At 40.1% G+C, this 24,608-nt stretch overlaps 1 protein-coding gene across 1 annotated transcript in view; it reads right to left on the bottom strand.

Moving 5' to 3' along the window:
* DAD1 (defender against cell death 1) overlaps positions 1 to 23,339 on the bottom strand; it is a 45,976-nt gene extending 22,637 nt beyond the window's left edge. Inside the window, exon 1 of the mRNA XM_036736838.1 lies at positions 22,580 to 23,339. Within this exon, the coding sequence (XP_036592733.1) occupies positions 22,580 to 22,874 (295 nt within the window). The 5' untranslated portion in view covers positions 22,875 to 23,339. The remainder of the gene's footprint in view (positions 1 to 22,579) is intronic.
* Positions 23,340 to 24,608: the final 1,269 nt, after the last annotated feature.

Here is a 24,608-nt window from a genome sequence, read left to right as displayed (position 1 = left end):
CCCCTAATTTCTCCAAAGTACTCCAGGTGTTATTTGTTAGATGCTTCTACCTAGATGTCCTTCAAACACACAGAATATGCCCCATACCGCAACCAGTCTTTCAATGTTCTTCAGTTCATGAGACCATCAATTCTCCTAGTCACCAGTCTTTAGAGTTGTGAGAAATGGAGGGAGGAGTTTTGTTTCCAGAGTTGAAAGTATTTCCCCCCAGCTTTAGCAGAATGTCAGTCAGGTGACTGGTTCTGATCAGAGCTGTGATCTAGGCAGCTTCTGATCAGGTTAGAGGCTTGTATGCATACTTAACAAGCCATTTGAAGAGGGCGTGACTTAGGCAGTCAGGGGGTTGCATCTGGCCAATGAAGGGCCAGGCGGAAGATTCGAACTGGGAGTCAATAAAAGGACCAGAGTTTGTCTGAGTCCTTGTACTCTGTTCAGGGGATGTACCCGTTTATTCAGAAGGAATAAATATAAGATATAATTAAAACCTTCCTGGCTTCCCAGCAAGTATTGTTTATTCCTAGACAGCATAAGTATATTTATAACAATTTTGGAGGCTCATCCAGGATTATTAATATAGCATCAGAAAAAAGGAAAAATTCACCCCGGAAGAAGAGAAGGCGCCCCCACTGGTTTCTAATGGGCCCTAGTATCTGCAGGTGGAAATTTCCTTTCTTCGGACTGCCAATTTCCCAGGACTATTTTTCTGGAATCCTTGGGAACTCAGTAATGTGAGTAAAGGGAAAAAGTGAAACTAAATGCCCACACACAACATCAAGGCAGGAACAATTCGGGATCTTAAGTACTGCTTTTTCATGTCTGCATTCTAGGTTAAGAAGTAAGATTTGCCCTACAACAGGGAGAAGAGCTCTCAGAATATTTGGACCAAGGTGGGGAAGAATGGATTTCTCCTAGCATTTTTCCACACAGCCCATGAAGAAAAATGCTGGCAAACTGGGAAAACAGTGGGTTGACCCAGGAAAAAGATTTGGAGATTTCTGGGTGGTAAAAATTCTCTCTATTCTAACTCCAAGAGGTTTTGAATGTGGAGAGAGACAAGAAAGCAAGCAGGAAACTTCCCAGCAGATCACGAAGAGGTAGATTGATTTGCATTTCAAAACCATTCACTGCTACACAGAAAGGTTTGTGTGGGAGGACACAGCCCAAGGTGATTTGGAGATGTGAAGTGCAAAATGTGTTATTTTTAACTTAATGTTTGGGATGGGTCTGAATTCAAATTCTGAATTGTTCATGTGCAATGTCTTGTCTAATGTCTGTAGGTTTAAGAAGTTTTATGTTTCATGTTTCTGTATGAAGTTTTTAATCCTAGCAGCAGAGAGGTTAAAAGTGGAGTTAATTAGCAAAAGAAAAGGATCTCAGGAAGACTGAGAGAAAAAAAACTGAGGTTGAGGGAAGGAGATTAGCTCCTTTTTACTAAAATTGTTAGTCATTTAACTTAACTTCAAGCCCAGATGGAGCATTCCTTCCTCAGCCCATGGCCACCAAGGATGAGACCTTTAGCCCCCAGGAATTACGTTGAATTATGTGACTTTTTATCTTAATATTTTATGGGCATATACTACGTTGGGGAATGTTAATGGCAAATTAAACACAGAGATCCTGGGCTGTAATTCCAACTGACACTTTGTCAATTATCCTGACTTACTGTATTTACAACCTATTCCATTAAGGAAATTCTTTGTCTTGTATCATGGTTAAACATACATGGGGATCATAAAAGTGAAGTAACACAGGCTTGCTGAGCCTGCTAAAAATAATGTATATAAGCTTTCTCATTTCTTTGTTCAGATAGTCAGAACTTACGCTCTGACTCCTTGTACATACAAGCAAGCTAGCTCCGCTATGCTTTAAGGGAAAATAATAAACAACATGGATTTTTCTACCACCTAGCTTGTTTGCCTCCTTTAACCAACTTTCAATTAACAAGGACTAGAGGACTTTTTAAAGATTCCAAAGCTTTCTGCTTGGAAGGGAAGTGGCTGAAGCCCCTTCAAATTCTTTAGGCCTTTTATTTTGGCTAAGCTAATCTAAGGAGTAAAGGAATTGGAATGCCTAAGGTGAGGCTGGTGAAAGCTGACCAGTGAGGGTCAGGGCAGGAACTTCAAATCTGGATGAATTATAAAAGTAAATAATGATATGAAATAAAAATTCTTTTTTTTTTTCCTAAATTCACTCATGGCCAGGCACATATTCCTAATACCTAGGCCAGAGGCAAGAGTTAGCTCGGAAGAGCTGTTCAGTGCTGGGAATATACAGCTAAATAAAATATATAAATGCCAAAAGTAACAGGATCAGTAATTTCTGTATGTGATAATCTGGAAATGTAATCGTATTTCTAAATTGTATTTTTAGAGTTCTCTCAGGTTGTAAAATTTGAGAGACCATTGTGGGGTAGAAATGGTATCTGAATTTTGTTATATATGAATTGATCTTTTAAGAGGGTGTGATAAAAATGTGATAGTTTGAAACTTATATTTGGTTATAAACAAATAGTAATACTGCTAATATTTACTGTGATGGCAAATTTTCCATTTATGAAAATTCATATATTTATGAAAATGTATTCCATGGTTTAGGATGCTAGTTTCCACACCCTGGTGATGAGATGAATGATTCCCTGTGTAAAGAGACGTAGAAATGCATTCACCTAAAGTGACAAGTTGTTTCAAGTTTTAAATATATATTCAGATATACTGTTAAAAAACTAAAACTAGGATTTTTGGAATCATCTCATCATAAATTCTTATCAATTCTGTAAAACCTTCTGTGTAATGAAATTCCCACTGAGTAAGTTTTCAAAGCCTTGGTAAACTTTGTTATTGTGGTAAGGACAGTTTAACTGGGTATGTTCTTACCTTAAGGGGAAAAAATGTTTTGTAAAATCTTTTGTACAGCTTTTAGAAGGCTTACTTCATGTGAATTTTATCAATCACGGAAATTTTATGAACCAGGATGGGAGCGGGTAGGGGGGTGCGGCACGGGGAGGAGACAGGAAATTCTATGGAAAGAGACTTTGGGAAGCCTTCAGAACTGCTAAGGATTTTTTGTTTGGAACACAATCCTTACCATCTCCTCATTCCCTTCCCCCACTTCCCCTCCCCTCTTTAGTCTAGATAAGATTGAGTTTTACCTTTGTCAACCTGGCCGAAGTGAAGAAGGGGGGAGGGGCAGCAGTTACTGGGATTTCTATTTGTACAATAAGGGTCCCTGAGGCTGGGAAAGCCTGAAAGTTTTACTGAAAGAGAGAAAACAAGAAGGGTCAGAAACCAGCCATCCTCCAAACCTGGCTTTTTAGGGTCAGCAGAACTGATTTCTAGTGATTGGTTTTTAGGATAAGATTAGAATTAGAGATGTGGGTCCTGGTAAAGTTTTGATTAGTGAAACCTGCCATCTCATGTAAAAGAACCCACTATCTGGGGGAGATGCCATTATAGGAGGGAGGGAGGGAGGGAGAACAGGTGGATATGATGCTGCTTTTTTTTTTTTATGACAGGTCTCCGTAATCAAAAGTAGTAGTTATGATGAAAGAAAAGGTGTCTGTCAGAATCTGTTACTACTGTGAAGTGAAGTTGTGGTACCTAAAGGCCTAGAAGGTTTTATGGGGGAAAAGAGAAAATTTGATCAATGCAAATATATGAAATCTTGCTTTTTTCAATCAAATGACTGGGTAAATTGGTACTCTTGTATATCATGTGAAAGAGAACATTCTTTCTAAATATTAATGGATATAATCACACAAAGGGAAAAAGAAGTTTGTGAAATAAAGATACAAATGCAATGTTGAACCATTATCCCACAGATGAAGGCTGGGATTTAAAGTTAAACTTTGTATCTATGTGAAATAATGTCCCTCCTTAGAGATAAGTTGTAGAATATTTTTGCATTGATGGGAAAAGTTAAATGTGACTGTTTGGATTTGAATTTATTTCATGGTCTAAAACATTAGATAAAGTTAGTGTCTGAACCTATCATATTTATATGATTCAGTTCTTTCATTCTTTCAGATCGGGCATAGTTAGAGGAGAATAGAAAAACTTGGGAAATTGATGCAAATCTGTGAGAGAAATAACTAATGATCTTAATGGGAAGATTTTATGAACAAGGGTGGAAGTACATGCAAGCTATTTAGGGCTTGCTTGGGAGATGTTCCTTAAGCAATGTGAGATTATAGTCATATCCTAAACTGATTATTGGAACTTGCTATTCAAAGACTTAATGGGATGATTAACTGACTGTTTTTCTGAGTCTGACTATAAAGGAAGGTTGTCTGAGCCACTAATCCATGATGCCAGCAGCCCTGTGAGGGGCAAGTATGAACTGCAGGTTGAGGGGGCAACTGTTCCACATATGCTGAGGTAGGACTCTCTTGACTTTATTTCCTTAACTGAAACCTGGCAGACTTTAAGCCTGGCTCAATGCAGTTTGACACAATTTCTGCCTGGAGTTGACATGAAGCTGGGGAAATATTACTCCCTTACTATAAGTTAAGTCCCTAATCTCTTAGTGGCAAATTTCTATAATCAGAAGGTTTTGTAAATACAGTAACAAATCTATTAAAATAGCTGATTATGGAACATCTTAGGTTACTGTAAGACTGAGCCATCAGGTTTAGGAATTTAGCCCAAACAACTACTAGCTAGTTGGATTTGATATGTTACTAATATGTATGTGTGTGGTGGGTGTGTGTGTGTGTGTGTGTTCCTGTATAAGTTAGGGTCCTTTAATTCTTTGTAATAGTATACAGACAACTGGGTCAAGGGCTTGTGAGAATGTCATTTTGTTATTTGGTTAACATCATGCTTGTCTAATGTTTTGTTACAATCAGTGATGTTAAAAGAAGAACGGCCTGTGGTTTATTTTGTAAATGCCTTAAAAGAAACATGGCATAACTAGGAGTCAAAATTGTTTTACAATTTTATATGTACTGTTAAAAAATGATTAATTTATGTATTTATGTATGTACTGGAGCCTGTTGTTAATTCCTTAATAAAATCTCATCCTCATGGTGGGGGAAATTAATAATGGATTAATGTAAAGTATAAGAAACTGGGTTCTGATGTGAATTTCTTAAAACGTGACAATTGGCCAAGGTTCCAATTTTGAATTTGTTAAAAGGATCAAGGTTTAAGGATTAGAAATGTAACTTAAAATTGTGCTAAGGAGGTAACTTAAAATTGTGCTTTCGTAGAAGAATGGACAGAAAGCTGGTTCCTACAAGAAGATGATGGGATGCTGTGCTGGAGATGGCTATAACAAATACCAAGGACCAGAGGACTTCACTGATGATGTTTCCTGCCAGACAGCTGTATGAGAAGAGACTTTTGAATCTTAAAGGGACAACTGCATTATTGTTTTCTTTTGGGTCTCTGTATCTTTATTTATAAAGAGGACTGGCCCCTTTGATTTGTCACTGCATCGATCAACCCTTCCCATGTTTACTTAAAGGGGTGATGGTTAAGGAGAAAAATTCATATGAGACAGTAAGGGAGTATTAAAAGATGTGGAAACAAAAATTTGAATAAAAAAAAAAAGGGGGGAAATTGTGATAAATGGAGGGAGTTTTGTTTCCACAGAGTTTAAAGTATCTCTGCCCCCTACCCCCCAACACAGCTTTAGCAGAATGTAAGTCAGGTGACTGGTTCTAATCAGAGCTGTAATCTAGGCAGCTTCTGATCAGGTGAAAGGTTAGAGGCTTGTAGGCAAACTTAATGAACCATTTGAGGAGGGCATGACTTGGGCCAGGTGTGGTGGTCTACAAGATAGAAATTTAAATAAATGCTTTAGTAAACAAGCCAAGCTACTGCAGAGCTCTCACTAAAATGGCAAATCAAAATATACTCTCTATTGTTTCAATAAAAACCTCAGGCTGGACAGCCCTGATGTTAGCCGTCGGGGGTTGCATCTGGCTAATGAAGGGCCCAGCAGGAGATTCGAATTGAGAGTCAATAAAAGGGAGTCTTGTACTTTCCTGTACTCTGTTCAGGTGATGTACCCATTTATTCAGAAGAAATAAATGTAAGATATAATTAAAACCTTCTTGGCTTGCCAACAAGTATTATTTATTCCTAGATAGTGTGAGTATATTTATAACAGAGTCAATCCCTGACTTTATCTCCCCACATAAACTACTGCAACGATCTAATTGGTCTTCCTGCCCTAAATTTCCTTGAGGAAAGTTTCCTTTTCAAAACATTCTTTTTTCAATGGTTCTGATTTTTTCTTTGTATTTTGAACTTAAACACCAAATAAAATGGTTATTTCCATATACATAGAATAACATCAGACATTTGTACATGAAACTAAGGATTTCTATTGTATTCCACCTGCTTTTTCTTTTAAATATTAAAAAATATATGACTTAATTTTCAAAAATGGACTAATCTGTGAGTCCTTCTGGCTATTCTTTCTTCTATTATTCTTTTCTGTGCCTTTTTTTTAAAAATGCTTCAATAATGCTCTTTTCTTTTTTTGCTATCCTACCCTATTCACCTCTCTTCTCCCTCCCACTTGTGGGGGTCTGAGACCACTACTCACATTAAAAATAGAGACTGTTCTTGAGAAAAGGCAAAAAAGGAATCTTATTGCTTTCTCATGAGAAAGGACGCTACCCAAGCAATAGAGGTTGGGGGCATTTTAATTATATTTTACATTTATTCAGTCTGAATAAATGGGTACGTCCCCTGAACAGTGTACAGGAGAGTACAAAAGACTCAGATGGACACCAGTCCTTTTATTGACCACCCCACCCCGAATCTCCTGCCAGCCTCTTCACTGGCCAGATACAACCCCAACTGCCTGTGTCATGCCTCGTTTAAGCATGTGTTCAAACCTCTAGCCTCTCACCCCAGAGCTTTGATTAGAACTAGGTCTAACCAGTCACCTGACCTACACTCTGCTAAAGGGGGGGGGATGCTTTCAACTCTGTGGGAAGAAAAGAAGAAAATGCTTCCCCCATTTCTTACACACTGTATCTCTAATTAGAAATGAGTAAAAAAGGCCTTGTAATATATGCATGTGTCCATTACCAGAAACAAACAGCATAATTTCATTACTGGTCCTCTAGATTCATGGTTGGTTATTGCATTGATCAGAATTCTTAAGTCCTTAAAAGTTGTCTGTCTTCATAATGTTATTATTATATAAATCATTCCAGTCCTGCTCACTTCACTCTGCATCAAGTCATATGAGTCTTTCAAGGTTTTCTCAGAAACCATCCATTTCATCATTTCTTATAGCATATTTCATTGCACTCATGTACCATAATTTGTTCAGTGATTCTCCAATGACGGGCACTCTTAGTTTCCAGTTCTCCACCACTACAAAAAGAACTGCTATAAATATTTTTGTACATGAGTCCTTTTCTTCTTTCTTTAATCTCTTTACTATATAATCCAAAGTGGTATCATTGGGTCAAAGTGATGGGGGTACAGTCTCTGGGAACCCCCTTGAACCTTCCCACTATATCTGGCCTTCACCTGAGGCCATAAGCCTTTCATTATCTAGGCCCAAATTCTATCTAGTTAAGCCCTCTATTGTCCAGCTGCTTCCCACCCTAGATACCATCAAAAGTCCTCCTTGGACTCAAGACCCTCCCTAAACCCCTCCTCTAGTCACCCCAGACTATTTGACCACCCCTAGATCTCTCCCACAATCTTTCTGTACATTAAGTTTCATCTTGCATCCACGAAGGAGCTCAGACTGATCTGGCCCACTGGCATTAGTGTCACAAATGCTCAAGCTCCCTAAGAGTCTACCCAATGTGGCGAATCTTTAATAAGGCTTGAGTCGAATTCATTCAAGCAGGACCCAGCATGTCTGTATTTTGGGGTCTCGAGAATCCTTCAACCCCAAACTTCAACAATTCTACTTGTCCAACCTCACCTCACACTATTCCCCATGGTATTTTTAATGGTCTAGCAAAATCAGATTAGTCATCACACCTCATTCTAGCTCTATCTTCTGCTATCTTTATGCTCTTCCTCATATCATTTCTCCTAAGTGAAAAACTACTTTCCTTCTTCATCTCTAGGTCCCTCCATTTCCTCAAGGCCCAATTCAAATTTCAATTCTTCAATGAACCCTTTCCTCAACACCTCCCCACCGCACCCACCCTACACCCTCATAAAGAGATCTCCTCCTACTCAAATTTTTCACAGGACTTGCCAATTTCTCTTCTGCTCCTATTACATTCTACTTTGCATCACAATAACTATTCGAACCTAGGTCTTCTTTACTTCCATTCTAACATATTATGCAGCCTCCTACACGTTGTGGCCCACACCACACTTACATACTCCTTACTGTCGTTTTTTTCAAGTGTCCGACTCTTCATGACCCCATCTTGGGGTTTTCTTGGCAAGGACACTGGAATAGTTTGCCTTTTCTAGCTCATTTTACAGATGAGGAAACTGAGGCAAACAGGGTTAACTGACTTGCCCAGGGTCACATAGCTACTAAGTGTCTGAAGCCAGATATGAACTCAGGAAGATGAGTCTTGCTGACTCCAGGCCCAGCACTCTACTTACTGAGCCCCCAAACTGCCTATATACATTCTTAAATGACTATAAACTCACTGAGGACAAAGTGTACCATTTTTCATCTTAGAGTCCCTAATTGCTTAGTATAAATGTTTGTTACCCATCCATCCTCCATGAGTCGTCAAATCTCGCCTGCTCTGAGTTTCTTACCCTCTCTATACTATAGACTCAGTGACTTCTCACCTTCCTCTGAATTCCATCTGTACTCCCCATTTAATATTTATTATCCATTACTGTGTGTGGATTATCTATTTATGAGGGAGCTCTTGTCTTTTACATCTTTACATCTTCCATGCCATCTTCACAAAACAGGCATTCAGATTTACAGATGAATTTTTTTAAGTGGGACAGAAAATTGGACCAAGGGAAGTGTGGGATTCCAGAGACACTAATCTTCTTATAGTTTACCAATAAAAAAAAAAGGGGGGGGGGATGATTAGTACAAGTCTGACACAGTCAAAAATGCCAGTCTTGGAATTAGATCTTGGCTCAAGTCCTGACTGATCCTACGAAGGTCACGTAACCTCTCTGAGGTTCGGTTTCTTTTCTGTCGAATATTAATACTTAGACTATCTACAACAGAGTGCTGTTGTGAGAAAAGCATTTATAAACCTAAAGTGATACTTAAGGGTAAAATACTCAATGCCCAGGTTCATATCCCAATTCTAGTACCTGTGGGACCCATATCAAGTCCCCACTTAATTAGTGCCCTGTTTCTCCATCTATAAAATGAGAAGGCTGGACAACATGATCTCTAAGGTTCATTCTGGCTCTCTTACGATCCGTTGAAAACATCAAACTACCCCACTATTCCAGACCTTCATATCATTGCTTCAGTCACCTGGGGCCCTACATGATCTGAGCAGCAACTATTATATATAAACAACATGGCTGTGCTGCCAAGAAAACTCAGGTGATTGGGGTTTGATTAAATTGGACTTTACAGTTTTTCAAAGATGGTAACTAAAATGTCTGTATACTTTGACCCAAGATTCCACTTAATAAGCATGGAACCCAAGGAGGTCAATATGAAAGAAAGGCCCACCATACACCAAAATGTTTATAGCAGTGTTTTTTGTCTTAAAAAGGAACTGTAAATAAAGTATGTGCCCATTAACTGGGGAATGGCTAGACAAGTGGTTAGCGCATGAATATAATGGAATATTACCCTGCTCTAAGAAACAATGAATAACAGAGAGAAACATGAGCAAACTGCTGTGAACTAATGCAAAGTAAAGTAGGTAGAATCAGGAAAAGTGTATGGGCAATGATGAAAATCATGTAAACGAAAAGAACAGCAAAATAATCAAAACCAAATGCTTCAAAGGTACAATGACTAAAAATCAGCTCAAAGAAGAGATAAGGTACCTCACCCTGGTTCTTTGCAGAGATGAGAGAGTATGGGAATGGAATACTGCAGATGGTAGACTTTTTTGCTATGTTGGTTAATTTTGCTTAACTGGTTTTTTTTTTCATCTTTGTTACAAAGAGGCATCTTGAGGAAGGAGTAAGGAGGGCTACATTAGGAAAGTAAGTAAAATAAAAACATAAGATTAATAAAATTTACTTGTATGGCCTCTTACCCACATCCCTCTTCAAACTCTATAAAAAATAGAAACAGAGGTCACTAATCCAGTCATATACAAGGAGCTCTGCAGCAGCATACTGTGTTTTAAAAAATAATATTACCTATGTTTCCCCGTATATTCATTTTGTTAAATAGTTCTCAACATTTTAATCCAGTTCTCATGTGCCCCTAGTAGGACATGTTTGTAACCCCTGCTTTATATATCAAACTTATTCCTGGCTCAATTCCACTAGATCTCTTCTTCACTGGTGACAGACACTGAACTCCCAAGAAATAAAAATCCTGGCTGCTACCTTTTTTTTAGCCTCTAAAGACTCAAGAACCTGGCCTCACCTAATCAGAAAACATGTGTTAAGACACACTCTTGGCTTCAAAACAACAGAGAAACAGAATCACAGACTCCTAGAGCTGGAAAGAACAACTTTAGCCTAATCTACCTCCCTTCTAAAATGTTCCTTCCGGGGAAGTGGTCAAACAGCCTCCAATTTAGCTTTTCAAGCACAGGACGGTGAAGTTCAGTGAATCTTGTCTTCTCCTCTCCTCACCACTCCCCCCCCCCACCTTTTTTTCATCTTCCAAGAACATTCCACCTTCCAGCTACACAGACCTATAACTAGTTAGAGCTTTACAGCAGACTATCCCCTCATGCCTAGAATGCTTTGGTCCCTCATTTCCACTTCTTAATTTCATTGTTTTCCCTCAAGATTCAACTCAAATCCCACTTTCTATGGGAAGCCTTTTCCAGCTTCTAATGCCTTCCCATTTCAGATTACCCTAATTTACTCCAAACAATTCCTTGTATTTAGTTATTACAGGTTGTCTCCTCTATTAAAATGTTAAGTTCCTAGAGGGCAGGGACCATTTTTTTTTGGTCTTTCTTCAGATCCCCAGCTCTTAGCACAAAGCCTGTCACTTAGTAAGCACTTAAAATGTTTGGCCTTTCTTGATTCTCTCAGCTGAGAATTCTTCCTCCTCAAACTTCTCAGGACACCTTTTGTCTACACCTTTTACATTTATTAGTCTACCTTCTCTGATACTTATGAGCATTCCATTAGACTGTAAGCTCCTTGAGAACAGGAGTCATGTCCCTTTTCATCTTCCTCTCTAGCACCTAGCAGTACCTTACTGCTTGATCAACTGCTCTATTTGTATTAAGTATGTGCCACAAAGGAATCATATCACTGGCTTCCAATTAGTCTCCTTCATGACATTATGAAATTATTTTGAACTCCAGGAGACTCAGCTTACCTTCTAGTGGGGGAGGAATATGCACATAAATATTTATACAAAACATTTAAGTTTGGTTTGAAAAAAAAAAGGTACGAAGCCAAACCCTATACCCTACCCCCTCTAGAACTTGAGGGCATCAAACAGAGTTCACCAGAAATCCACTTGGTAACCTCACTATAGTCAACTAACATGTTCTCAGACCAACTACAGGCTTGGTGAGCAAAGTAAAAGAGACTCAACAGCATAGCAATGTTAGAGCTATTCAATACCTACGACTGTGAACAAGTCCTACCTTGGGAATTCTAGCTTCCACATCTTTTTACCCCTAAAAGTCCTAAAAATGGAATTAGCATCTATAAAGCATCATAAAAACTTTTAGTTCCTGGACCTCAGGCCTAGCTGAGACAAATCTCAGAAAAGGCAAAGTAATAACACAAGGAATCTCTCTATGCATTTCTAACTTTAAATAAAGAATTACAGTCAAGTCTCTTGACAAGATTCTTATTTGAACCATTTTGGCTTACTTGTATGGTAATCTTTTCCTCCTATAAAGAGGCAACAAGATCTAGTGGAAAGACTAATAAAATTGAGTCAAAAGACCTTAATGTGACTCCTGCCTCAAACACATCCTAGCTATATAATCTAACCTCTCTGAGCCACAGTTATTTCGCCTATAAAATTTAGCGATGTTACTATTTGCAACACTGAACTCAAGGAATCACGAGGAAGGCACTGTGTCAGTTAATAAACATTTAAGTGCTTACATGTGCCAGGTACCGTGCTAAGAGCTAAGAATACAAAGAAAGGCAAAAACATGAGCCCTGCCCTCAGAAAGCTTACATTCTGATGGGGAGACAACATGGGTCATACACAGAGTAGGTGAAGGTAATATGAAGACAGAAACATTAGAAAACAGAGGGGAGGGGAGGGGAACGAAATTCTGAGAAAGGCCTCTAGAAGGCAGAATATTTGAGTTGAGTCTAGAAGAAAGCCAGGGAAATGAAGACACAGAAGGAAACACTGATGAGCCAAGAGAGGAGAATATTCAGGAGAAGGTTACCATCAATGTCCAATGCTATAGAGACCAAAGAGGATCAGGATTGAAAAAAAAGACCATTAGATTTGGCAATAAAAGCTCATTGGTAACTTCGAAGAGGGAAATTTTGGTTGAATAAATTAGATCAGAAGCCAGATTACAAAGGGTTTAAAACAGAGGAAAAGAAATAAAGGCAATTAGTATAAATAGCTTTCAAGGAATTTGGCTGAGAAAGGGAAGAGATATAGAATAGGGTATAGTCTCCATCTCTCTAGAGGGAAATGCTCACCTAGGTTTCAATCCCCCCACATGGAGTAACCCCCTAGTGGCTTCCCCTTCTCAGCTTCCTTTTGTGTTCAGTCTTCAACAATCAGACAAACTGCAAATGCCCCGAGGGCAAAGACTTAATCATTTTCTCAGCAGAGCCTGGGGCATAACAGATGCTTAATAAATGTTTACTGAGTATTGACTATAGGGTCTTGTGAGGGCTTTTTTGAGAATGGGAGAGACTTAGACATATTTTAAGTCTGCAGGGAAAAACTAGAGAGAATCTGAAAAGGGGAGGAGAAGTCTGCTCGAGAAGATGGAAGTGGTTTGCAGGGGTTTGTCCTGGCAAAAAAAAGTGACAGCTCTTAAAGTGAGATCCGAATGGAGGAAGATGCTTGAGTGATATGATAAAAGAGGGGAGAAGAGGTGGCCCTTGGTGAATGGCTTCAGTTTTTTCAGTGAAGTATGAAACGAGGTCTTCCACTAAGCAGGTAGGGAAGAGGGGTTATGGCACAAACTTTGAGGAGGTTTGAATAGTTGCTGGAGAATGGAACAATAAATCAATTGAACTATCATATGTAAGTGTGGCAGTATGACATAGTGCATAGAAAGCTGGCCTTAGTCAGAAGACCTGACTCAAATCCGCCCTCTGATACATACTGGCTGGGACACACTCCTGTGATGCTGCCACCATCCCTGTGCAAGTCCTCATCACCTCATACCTGAAATACCTACAGCAGACTTGTGGCTGGTCTGCCCAGTTCATCCATCCCTCTCCTACCAAAGTGAGTTTCCTATACTACTGAATAAACTCCAGTGGTTTCCTATTACCTTCAGAATCAAAGATAAAATACTATTTGGCTTTTAAAGCTCTTCATAACTTAGCCCCTTCCTACTTTTCCATGCTTCTTACATTTTACTGCCCTCTATGTACAGTGATGCTGGTCTTGCTGTTTCTCAAAAGAGATTCTCTACCTCCCCATTCTGCACTTTTCACTGGCTATCACTGATGCTTAGAATGCTCTCCCTCAGAGGTGAAGCCAAGATGGTAGAATACAGGCTGAACTCTTAAAAAAAGGCCCCCTCCAGATAATTTTGAAATAACTCCTCAAATCAAATTTTGGAACAGTAGAGCCAACCAAAGGTCAGAGTAAGAAATTTTTCCAGGATAAGACAACTTAGGAGGTTGGCATAGAGGTCTATGACCCCAGGGTAGGGGCCAGTCCAGAGCACACACCACAGCAGGCAGAACCAGCAACACTGACAGGCCTTAAAGCTGGCTACAAAACCACTAGCAGGGGCAATAGTAGCTTTCAGGGCTCTCAGCCCAGAGATGACAATAAGGGGGAAGGAGGGGAGGGGAAGGGCAACGGGGTCAGACAAGTGGTCAAAAGAGATTACAGGAGACCCTCTGCTGGCACTGGGTGCAGCTAGAACTGACTGGCAACTTCATCGCCCGTACATAGTTTTGGGTCACAGTTCCAGGGCAGAGAAGAGTGCTTGCAGTCAGTCATAAGGAAACAGGGAGGATTGCTAGCACTTGTGGCTGCAGAGGAGCAGGGGCCCTTCCTGGTAAGACCAGAACAGAGAACAGGAAAACACTGCCCAGACCTCTCCCCAAATCACTCCACCTTGAAAGAACTGAACACTTGCAGACCCCCAGAATTACCTCTGAGCAGCACAAAAAAGCCTGAAGTTTAGAACTATGCCTCCCCATCCCCGGGGTGAGTAGAGCCCAACTTTAACAAAGAATTCAAAGTCAAGAAACAGGCAAACAGAGGATTCTGGGAAGATGGTAGAGTAGTTCAGAAAATTCCAAGCTCTCAAGATTTTCCCCCACAAAAGAGTTAAAATGGCACCTTTGGACGAACCAAGTGTGGTTGGAGACAAAGAATAGGGCACAACCAGGACCTTCCCGGGACAGTCAAAGAAGATCTGAAGAAAAATCCCAGGACTGGGTTTGGTCCTGGCATGCAGTAAACACCACCAGGCTAGGTTCAGTTTTAACAACAAGCCTCAAGCCCTGGGGTTAGTTGGTTTGAGAGGCTGCCTCAGCCCCAGCCACAGAAACTTTTTACCCCAGGACAGTGAGGGGAGTCCTGCGTTTGAGCCCAGGAAGATTGCAGGAACCTCTCCTGACGAGGAATGCCAGGCCCAGTTGTGCTCTGAAGAGTGGTGGGGTCAAGAAGGAACCAGCACACGCCCAGTGAGTGCAGATGCAGTGGGGTAGAAAGCCTGTGGCTGCGGGCACTACAGGAGGTTGGAGATTTGGCTTTGGTTCCAGGCTAGAGGAAACTGAAGATCTGAGGCAAGAGGCACCATTTCCCATACCCCAGGACTAGAAGTGATTACAAAAATCGAGTTATTACCACAAAAATAAATGCACAGGCAAAGGAGAAAGAATCCAACCATAGAAACCTATTACGGAAATAGAGATGACCGGGGTTCATTTTCAGAGGAGGATATTGAAGTAAAGAAATCCCCAAAGAGCAATATCAAATGGTCACTTGCCCAAAAAGAATTTATAGAACATCTTAAAAAAGACTTTAAAAATCAAATGACAGAGATGGAGGAAAAACTAACAAATAAAAATAAAAAAAAAATCCAAGAAAAACAAGAAGGTTATGAAAGGAAAGTCAACCAATTAGAAAAGGAGATACAGAATCTCAAGGAAGAAAATGACACCTTGAAAACTAGAATTGGGCAAAGTGAAGCCAGTGAAATTCTAAGAGATCAAGAAATAATTAAATAAAACACGAAAAAATAGAAGAGAAGCTGAAACATCTTATAAGAAAAACAACAGATTTGGAGAATAGATCTAGAAGAGTAAATATAAAAATAACTGCAGGAGCTGAAAGATATAATCAAAAAAAGAATCTTGATACAATAATACAAGAAATAATTAAAGAAAATTGTCCTGAAGCACTAGAACAAGGCAGGGAAGTAGAAATAGAAAAAATTCATCGAACACCACTTAAAAGAAATCCTATGAGGAAAACTCATAGGAATATCATAGTCAAATTCCAGAACCCCCAGCTCAAGGATAAAATATTGAAAGCATCAAGATTAAAACAATTCAAATAAGATGGTGCCACAATTAGAATTACACAAGACCTAGCAGCAGAGACATTAAAGGACCACAGGTCTTGGAAGGCTATATATGGAAGAGCAAAAGACCTGAGGCTCCAGCCAAAAATACCATACCCTTCAAATTTCAGTATTATCTTGAATGAAAAAAAATGGACATTTGACAAACTCTCAGACTTTCAAGACTGTTAAAAAAAAATCCTCAACTTAATAGAAGATTCAACATATGAGAACTAAGAGACATATAAGGTACGTGCCAAAGACTGACTCTAAGGGATTTACAAGAACAGACTGCTTACCTTTTATGTGACATAAAATGTAAAATGTTTGTCTAACATTCCTATTAATAATTGTCGAGCTTATAAGAAAGAGGGGGATAAACCTGACTATGATATGAATTTAAAAAGTAAAACCATTTAAAAACAGCTAAAAAGAGTAACTATTTTATACAAGAAGTAGGAGAAGAAGAAAGGATACAGAGGATTTAGATGGGGGAGGAGGGCTGGTAGTTCTGGTAACCTACTTTCATTGGGAATGGGTTAAAGAGGGAACAATACATATATATTTAGAAGAGTATAAAAGTCTTCTAAATTTAGAAGAAATAAAATGGTAGGGGTTTAGTGGGGGGGGGGAGAGGACAAGGAAGGGATTAGGGACAAGGGAGGGATTTTTAGAGGGGAGAATGAGGGAATAGGTAAAGGGTGTTTAGATCAATGGGAATGGGAGGATAGGGGAGGGATCTTTGGAGGGGGAAAGGCATATAGTAGGAGGGAAGGGTGGTTGGTGAAGGAAGGGGGAAATGAGGGAATAGGTAAAAGGAGATTAATGGGAATGGTGGGATAGGGGAGGGATCCTTAGAGGGGAGAAGGCAAGTAACAGGAGGGCAGGGTAGTTGGAGGAGGAGGGGGGTAGACAAGTAATAGGAAGGCAATGTAGCGGGTAGAAGTAGAGGAGGCAGGAAGGATAGAAAACAAAAAATATGCACAAACATAAAAAAAAAAGATCAGGAGGTATATTATGTTTGGGGAAGTATATGTCTGTATATGCATGTATATATGTATAAGTGTATGTATATATCTGTATGTGCATGTATATATCAAGAAATATCTAAATTATATTGTAGCCTTTGGGGGCCGAGGGGAAAAAAGAACAAAGTTAAAAAGTGCACAGCATTAAACAAAATAAAACAAAGAAAAGATGGACAATTCTCAACACATGGTGTATTATTTATCTTATAGGCTTTCTTGAAATGAATATTGTTACATATTTTGAATCCTCTCTTATGTTTTGCTATGCACAAGCATAGCAAGTTTATATTTAAGTTTATGATGTTTTTGTTTCTTTTCTCTATTTTGTATTTGTGTTCTGGTAAAATAAAAAAAGAATTATTAAAAAAAAATAAAAAAAGAAACGGGCAAACAACAAAAAAAGAACTTGACCATAAAAAGTTACTATGATGGCAGGGAAGACCAAGATATAAACTTAGAAGAAAACAACATTGTGAAAGCAGCAACAAAACTCAAAGGTGGGGTGGATGGTAAATGGACACAAGCCCAATAAGAATTCCTGAGTTAAAGAAAGAGATAAGCGTAGTGGGAAAAGAAATGAAGTGATGCAAAAAAAAATATATAACAAGAGAATTAACAGCTTGGTAAAAGAGGCACAAAAATTCTCTAAAGAAAAGAACTCCTTAAAAAGCAGAATTGGCCAAATAGAAAAAAAAAAAGTATAAAATTTTCACCAAAAAAAAAAATAATTCCTTAAAAATGAGAATTGGCCACGTGGAAGCTAATGACTCCATCAGATATCAAGAAATAATAAAACAAAGTCTAAAGAATAAAAAAATAGGAAAAAATGTGAATTATCTCATTGGAAAAACAACTAACCTGGAAAATAGATCAAGAAGAAATAATTTAAGAATTGTTGAACTATCTAAAACCATGATCAAAAAAGAGCATAGACTTCATCTTTTAAGAAATCATAAAGGAAAACTGTCCTGAAATCAAAAGAATCCACTGATCACCACCGGAAAGAGATCCCAAAATGAAAACTCTCAGAAATATTATAGCCAAATTCGGAGCTCCCAAGTCAAGGAGAAAATACTGCAGAGCATCCAGAAAGAAAAAATTCAAATATCCTGGAGTCATACATAGACAGGATCACACAAGATCGAGCAGCTTCTGGGTTAAAGGGTTATACAGGGTTTGGAATATGATATTCCAGAAAGCAAAAGAGCTAAGATTACAACCAAGAATGACCTGCCCCGCAAAACTGAGTATAAATCCTCCAAGGGAAAAAAATGGACACTTAATGAAATAGAGGCTTTCCAGAATTCCCAATGAAAAGACCAAAGCTGAATAGAAAATCTGACATCCAAACACAGGACTTGAGAGAAATATAAAAACATAAACATGAAAGAGTAATCATAAGGGACTCAATGAAGTTAAACTCTCTACATTCCTATATGGGAAGATGATACATGTGAGTTCCTAAGAACTTTATCATTACCACAACAGAAGATTACATAGACAGAGAAAAAAGAGGTGAATCAACTATGTTGGGATGATCTCAAAAAAAAAAAAGTGAAGGGGTGAGAAAAAGGGATGCACTGGGAAAAGGGGGAAAGGAGAGGCAGAACGGGAAAATTTGCTCACATAAAAGAGGCAGGCAAGGAAGAGCTTTTATATTGGAGGAGAAAATGGTGGAGTGGTAGGCAATAGGTGAACCTCACTCATCAAAACTGGTTCAATTAGGGAAGACTATAAATACACACTCAATTGGGTATAGAAATCTCTCTTCCTCAATTGAGAAATAGGCCAGGAAGGGGATGAGAAATAGGTTCAGGAAGTGGGGGGTGGAGGGAGGATGATAAAAGGGAGGGATGATTAAGGGATAAGGGGCAAATTATAGGACGAGAAGCAAAACAGACTTCTAAGGAGGGACAAGATAAAAAGAGACGGTAAAGGATAAACAGAAGAGGAGCAGCTAGGTGGCAAAGTGAGTAGAGCAAGGGCCTTGGAGTCAGGAGGACCTGAGTTCAAATCCAGCCTTGGACACCTGACACACTTACTAGCTGTGTGACCTTGGATAAGTCACTTAACCCCAATTGCCCTGCTTTCCCCCCTCCAAAAAAGAAAAAAAAATAAACAGAAGAAAATAGGATGAAGGAAAATACACAGTAATCATAACTGGGAATGGGAATGGGATGAACTTCACCCATAAAATGGAAGCAGACAGCAGAATGGATTAAAAACCAGAATCCAATATGTTGTCAGTAAGAAACACACTTGAAACAGAGTTAAAATAAAGGGCTGGAACAGAAACTATTATGCTTCACTGGAAGTAAAAAAGGCAAGAGTAGGAACCATGATCTCAGACCAGTAAAAGCAAAAATAGACCTAATCAAAAGAGATAATCAGGGAAACAACATTTTGCTAAAATATACCACAAAAACAATGAATATCAAAAATTTTTACATCAAATTTTTTTCTGATAAAGGTCTCATTTCTCAAAAATATAGGGAACTGAGCCAAATTCATAAAAAGAGCCAATTCCCAACTGATAAATGGCCAAAGGATATAAACAGGCAGTTTTCAGTGGAATCATCAAAACTATCTAGTCATATGAAAAAATGCTCTAAATCACTAGTGACTGAAAAAAGGCAAATTAAAATAACTCTGAGGTAGCACTTCACACCTATGAAAAATGACAAATGCTGGAGGGGATGAGGGAAATGAGTACATTAATAAACTGTTGGTGGAGCTGTGAACTGGTCCAATTCTGGAGGACAATTTGGAACTATGCCAAAAAGGCTATAAAAACTGTGCACGCCTCTGACAAAGCTACTAGGTCAATATCCCAGAGATCAAAGGAAAAGGAGCTATTTGTACAAAAATATTTATAGTAACTCTTTGTGGTGGCAAAGAACTAGGAACTAAAAAGAGATACTCATCAATAAGAGAATGGCTGAACAAGTTGTGGCACATGTCTGTGATGGAGTATTATTGTGATATAAAAAATGATAAGGGGGGCAGTTTCAGAAAAAAAACAGGGAAAGAACCTATATGAAGTGATGGTAAAGCTACTTAACAAAATAAGAGTGCTGGGCCTGGAGTCAAGAAGACTCATCTTCCTGAGTTCAAATCTGGCCTCAATACTTACTAGCTATGTGACCCTGGGCAAGTCACTTAACTATTTACCTCAGTTTTCTCATCTGTGAAATGAGCTAGAAAAGGAAATGAGCTAGAAAAGGCAAACCACTCCAGCACCTTCGCCAAGAAAAACCCAAACGGCTTAAAAAGAGTTGGACATGACTGAACAACAAACATAGGAACTGATGTAAAGTGAAGTGAGAATATTACTGTGCACAGTAACAGCAATGCTATAAAATGACGATCAACCGTGAAAGACTCGGCTACTCTGACCAATAACATATCCAAGATAATTCCAAAGGACTCACGATGAAAAAAATACCATCCCTTTCCAGAAAGAACTTAAAAACTGAAGCATAATTTTTTCAGTTTTTGCTTTTTCATCAGCGATATTGTGTATATATGTGATATATAACCATAGCTAATGTGAAAATGTTTTGCAAAATTTACTATGTATAATAGATATCATGTTGCTCATCTTCACAGTGGGGTGGGAGAGAATTTAAAACTCATTGTACCCTCAGCACTTAGCACAAAGTCTGGCAGAGGGTAAGCGCTTAATAAATGCTTCCAGACTCATCACTGACAACTTCTCAGGGCCCTGGGTAGCTAAGACTATAAATTGCATTGGTGGTATAGTTCTGCACTGGGTCCAGTACGATAAAATGTACTGTTAAAGTCTTTGTCCAATACTTCACCGTGGCGTGGAAGTGATGCTGGATTGTGCCATTATGACAGCAAAGTTCAGTTCTGGACGTTTCTAAGCTCAAACCTGCGTCTGGTCCAAGGTCCAGTCGGCTAAAATACAAAACACTTATTAGCAGGGTGAACCTAGGGTGGTAAACTAGACGGCTGCAGAAGTTCTCAAAAACCTCTCAAATTATGGATGAGTTGCAACCTGCATCACTGGAATAAGTACCCGTAATAATGAAGTTACACGTTGCAAGAGTGTAATGTTATCAGTTAACAAGTGTTTATTAAAAACCTACTAGATGTGTGTGTATGTGTGTATATATACATATACGTGCACATATATACATACAGACACACATGTAAGGTGAGGCTTAGCAATGAAGACTAAAAGACAACGCTGAAAACAGTTCCTGCCTTCGAGCAACTTACTTTCTATTAATAATGTATGTAACAATAGTTACGGTATCACTATATCATTACATATTAATGAATAATGGTTATATTATTAGTGTTATATTAAAATTACCACTTATTATGACAGAAGTTCTCTTTGGGTGTTTCCTCGGGAACAGAGTGATGGGGCCGGACTAGACTACCAATAAAGTCCCTTCTGCCTCCAAGATTTCATGTTCTAAGTTCAAATTCTAAGACAAATCACTCAAACAGAATCCACTTAGAGTGAGCTCTGGATTTGCTTGTCGCTGGGAAGTCACTTTATGGGTCTTCCCAGTCACTGGAACTAACAGCTAGGAGTAAATGCAGGAAATCGTGTCAGTAAATCAACAAACATTAACTTATTATCTACTACATACAATTGTGTGGGTTACGCAAAAAAGCAGAAATTAGTTTCTGCTTTAAAGGTAAAAGAAAATAGAGAGGCAAACGGTTGCCATAAAAAGTGGTCTAAGAGGTGTAAGGGGATGCCTCAGGTTTGTTTATGAAAGTACCAGGTTTTGAAATTCAAGGAAAAGACATATTGTTCAATTGGAACTCTGCTGGTGGCGTGGAGCAGTGTTAGGGGAGACAGGAAACAAGCATCTAGTAAACACCTACGGTGTCAAGCGCTCTTACAAATGACAACACATTTGATCTTTACAGCACCCCTCGAAGGTAGGTACCGCTATTATCCCCATTTTACAGGTGAGGAAACTGAGCCCTCCCTGGCCTCCTTTAGTCCTCGTTCCCCAACCCCTCTTAATTCTTCCCTGTATTAATTATCTCCTATCTATCTTGCACGGTGTTTGCTTTGCACAGATTTGTTTGCAGGCAGTCTCCCCGCCCCTTAGACAGTAAGCTCCTAGAGGGCAGGGGCTGTCATCTGCTTCTTTTGGAATCTCCAGCGTTTAGCAAAGTGCCAGGCACTTAATAGATACTTAATAGATGTTTAATGATTGGCTGATGACTAGCCCAGGGTCACAGAACTAACATCTGAGGCTGAATTTAAATTCAAGTCTTCCAGACTCCAAGCTCAGCCCTGAGGCATGATCAGAGACTGGGCCAGGATCAATTGTGAGTTGGAGAGAATTCAGCGCAAGACTTGTTAGAGAATGAATGAAATCTGAGTAGAGCAGAGACAGAGAAACGAGGAGTAAGGATTTCACCAGGTCGGGGGTCTTTAGTGGGGTCCCCCTAATAAGCAGGATGAGAAAGGCTCTACTGGACTGAGGAGGGGGCAGGTCACGGATGGGGGGCGGGCTAACACTAGGGTCTAATAGAAATGACGCATGACTTTCACGGAAGAGCCAAAGGCTCACTCGCTCTCTCTGCCTCGGTTTACCCAGCAACCCGGGGAGGGAGCTATAGAAAACGGATCTAGTCCAGACCCTTCATTTTACAGAGGGGGAAACCGAGGCCCAGAGAGGCGTGACCTGCCTCAGCTGTAGCAAGAGGCTGCGCCCCGCGTCCCAGGAAGGGGCAGGGAGCGTGTACGTTACGAGGGCGCCCACACGCCGTCGCTGGTGGTCATCTTTACCCGCCAGGATGAAGCTCCCCACACAGGAGATGAAGCCGGAAAGAAAGGAGTTGAAGGGGAAGGTCCCCACAAGGAGACAGTAACCGAACTGCAGCGCTCCGGTCAGCAGGATGTAGAGCAGGTAGGCGTCCAGGAGCTTCAGCCGCTGCGGCGTGGTGCTCATGTACTCCTCCAGGAAGCGCGAGATCACCGACGCCACCGACGCTGGCATGGCTCCGCCGTCCTGCCCGCGGCCCGCACCGCCCGCTCCGCGCCCGGACCCCACCACCATTCGAGCCGTGCCGTGCCCACGCATGCGCACTGCCGACCACCGACACCGCCACGCCGACACTCCGAGCCCGCGAGTCTGCGCAGCAGCCCGGCAGACCCCCGCAACGTGACTCCCCGCCCGGCGCAGGCGCAGCAGAGTCCCCCGCCTACCGCCTCGGGGCGGAACGGGAAGCGCAAAGGAGCGCCACCCGCTTAGGGAGACGTGTCCCTACTGTCCTATCTCTGGAAGTCAGGGACGTGACGCAAGCAATTGCTCCGGCGAGAGAATAACAGGAAGCGGGGACGAGAAAAAAACGGACCGGGCTGCAGCCTAAGAGTTCCGGATCTCTTCGTTCCTCCCAGCTTCCGCAGCACGCGCCAGAGGGGTAATCAGGGCAATGGTTTCGATGCCGCGTTTTGTAGGGCCGCTTCTCCGTCGGGTTCCTAGTTGTTACTGACACATTCGCGCGGAGCTGAAGCGACCGTAGTTCGATAGCGGTATCCCCTCACTGCGCAAGCGCCGGCGTAGCCTCCCTCAGGCTTCTAGAGGAGGGGGTTGAGGAGGAAAAGAGAGGGGAGGGAGTAAGAGAGGAGGGGGAGGGGAGGGCACCGCTTCGAAAGGGAAAAAGAGAGGAAGCCAGGAAAAAAGGCGGAGGAGGGGCGGGAGGGAGGACAGTATTTCCGTTGACTAGCTTTTAAATTAATATAAAATTTAAATCTAAGTATTCATCTAAGCCTCTGCTTGACAGTGGCTTGCCGTGTGGTCTTAGGTAAGTCACTTCACCTCTCTGGGCACCAGCTGCCATCTCTGTAAAATGCGGGGTATTGGGAGGGGGTAAGGAGTACCTAGGTGATTCCTAAGGACCCCTGCCAGCTGTAATGTTCAAGGAGTATATGAATTTATATCCATTTTCACAGCCGGATGTTTACAGGACCATATAAGTTGACAGTCGCATAACCTTTTAAAGTTTGCTAAATGATTTATATGTTTTTGCCCCACATAGCCCTGTGATGTAATATAAATAATATGGTAATATCATTTATCATTAACATGGCTATCGGGCTAATATTAGTATGTATGTTATTCATACTATAATGGATATTATTGCTATTGGCCGTATCAATATGGATATTGTTGATACTATCGATAATAGATATTATTGCTATTCATATTAAGATGGAAATTGATATTACCTATAATAAAAATAAGCTAGTATTTATAAGGCTCGTTAAAGTTTCCTAATCATTTACTAAGACCTCATTTTACCCTCACAACCCCAGGAAGCAGGTGCTCTTTAGCATTCCTCATTTTACAGATAAGGGAGATAATGGTTAAGTTATTTGCCCAGGGTCATGTGCTGATGGTAAACTGGATTTGAACTCGGTTGATCTTGACTCTTGGTCTGGTGCCACTTAACTGCCTCTATAGATACTAAATTTTAAAGAAGAGGAAACTGGAGTTCAGAGAGATTAATAAAGCCCATAGTTACACAGAGTCACAGAAAAGGGTTTAAGCACTGGTGTCTAATCAGTCATTGCACTGCATCCTCCAAATTTAAATTTCTTTTGCATTTTTGTGAATTTGAATAAGTTTTTAATTTTAACTTTTTGTTTTAGTCCCTCTGATTGAAAATGGCAAACATTGAAGAAAAAGTCAACTGCGTTCTCTGGTTAGCTGAACTCAAGTCAGCAACAGCTGTAAGAAGAAAATTTGCTTCCCATTATAAGAAAGAGGCTCCCCACAGAAATTTAATTAACAACTGGATGAAAAAATTCAAGG

Source organism: Trichosurus vulpecula, chromosome 8, assembly GCF_011100635.1.
Source record: "Trichosurus vulpecula isolate mTriVul1 chromosome 8, mTriVul1.pri, whole genome shotgun sequence".
NCBI lineage: Eukaryota > Metazoa > Chordata > Mammalia > Diprotodontia > Phalangeridae > Trichosurus > Trichosurus vulpecula.
Note: the sequence above shows the minus strand (reverse complement) of the source record. Positions and strands in the feature narration are given on the sequence as shown.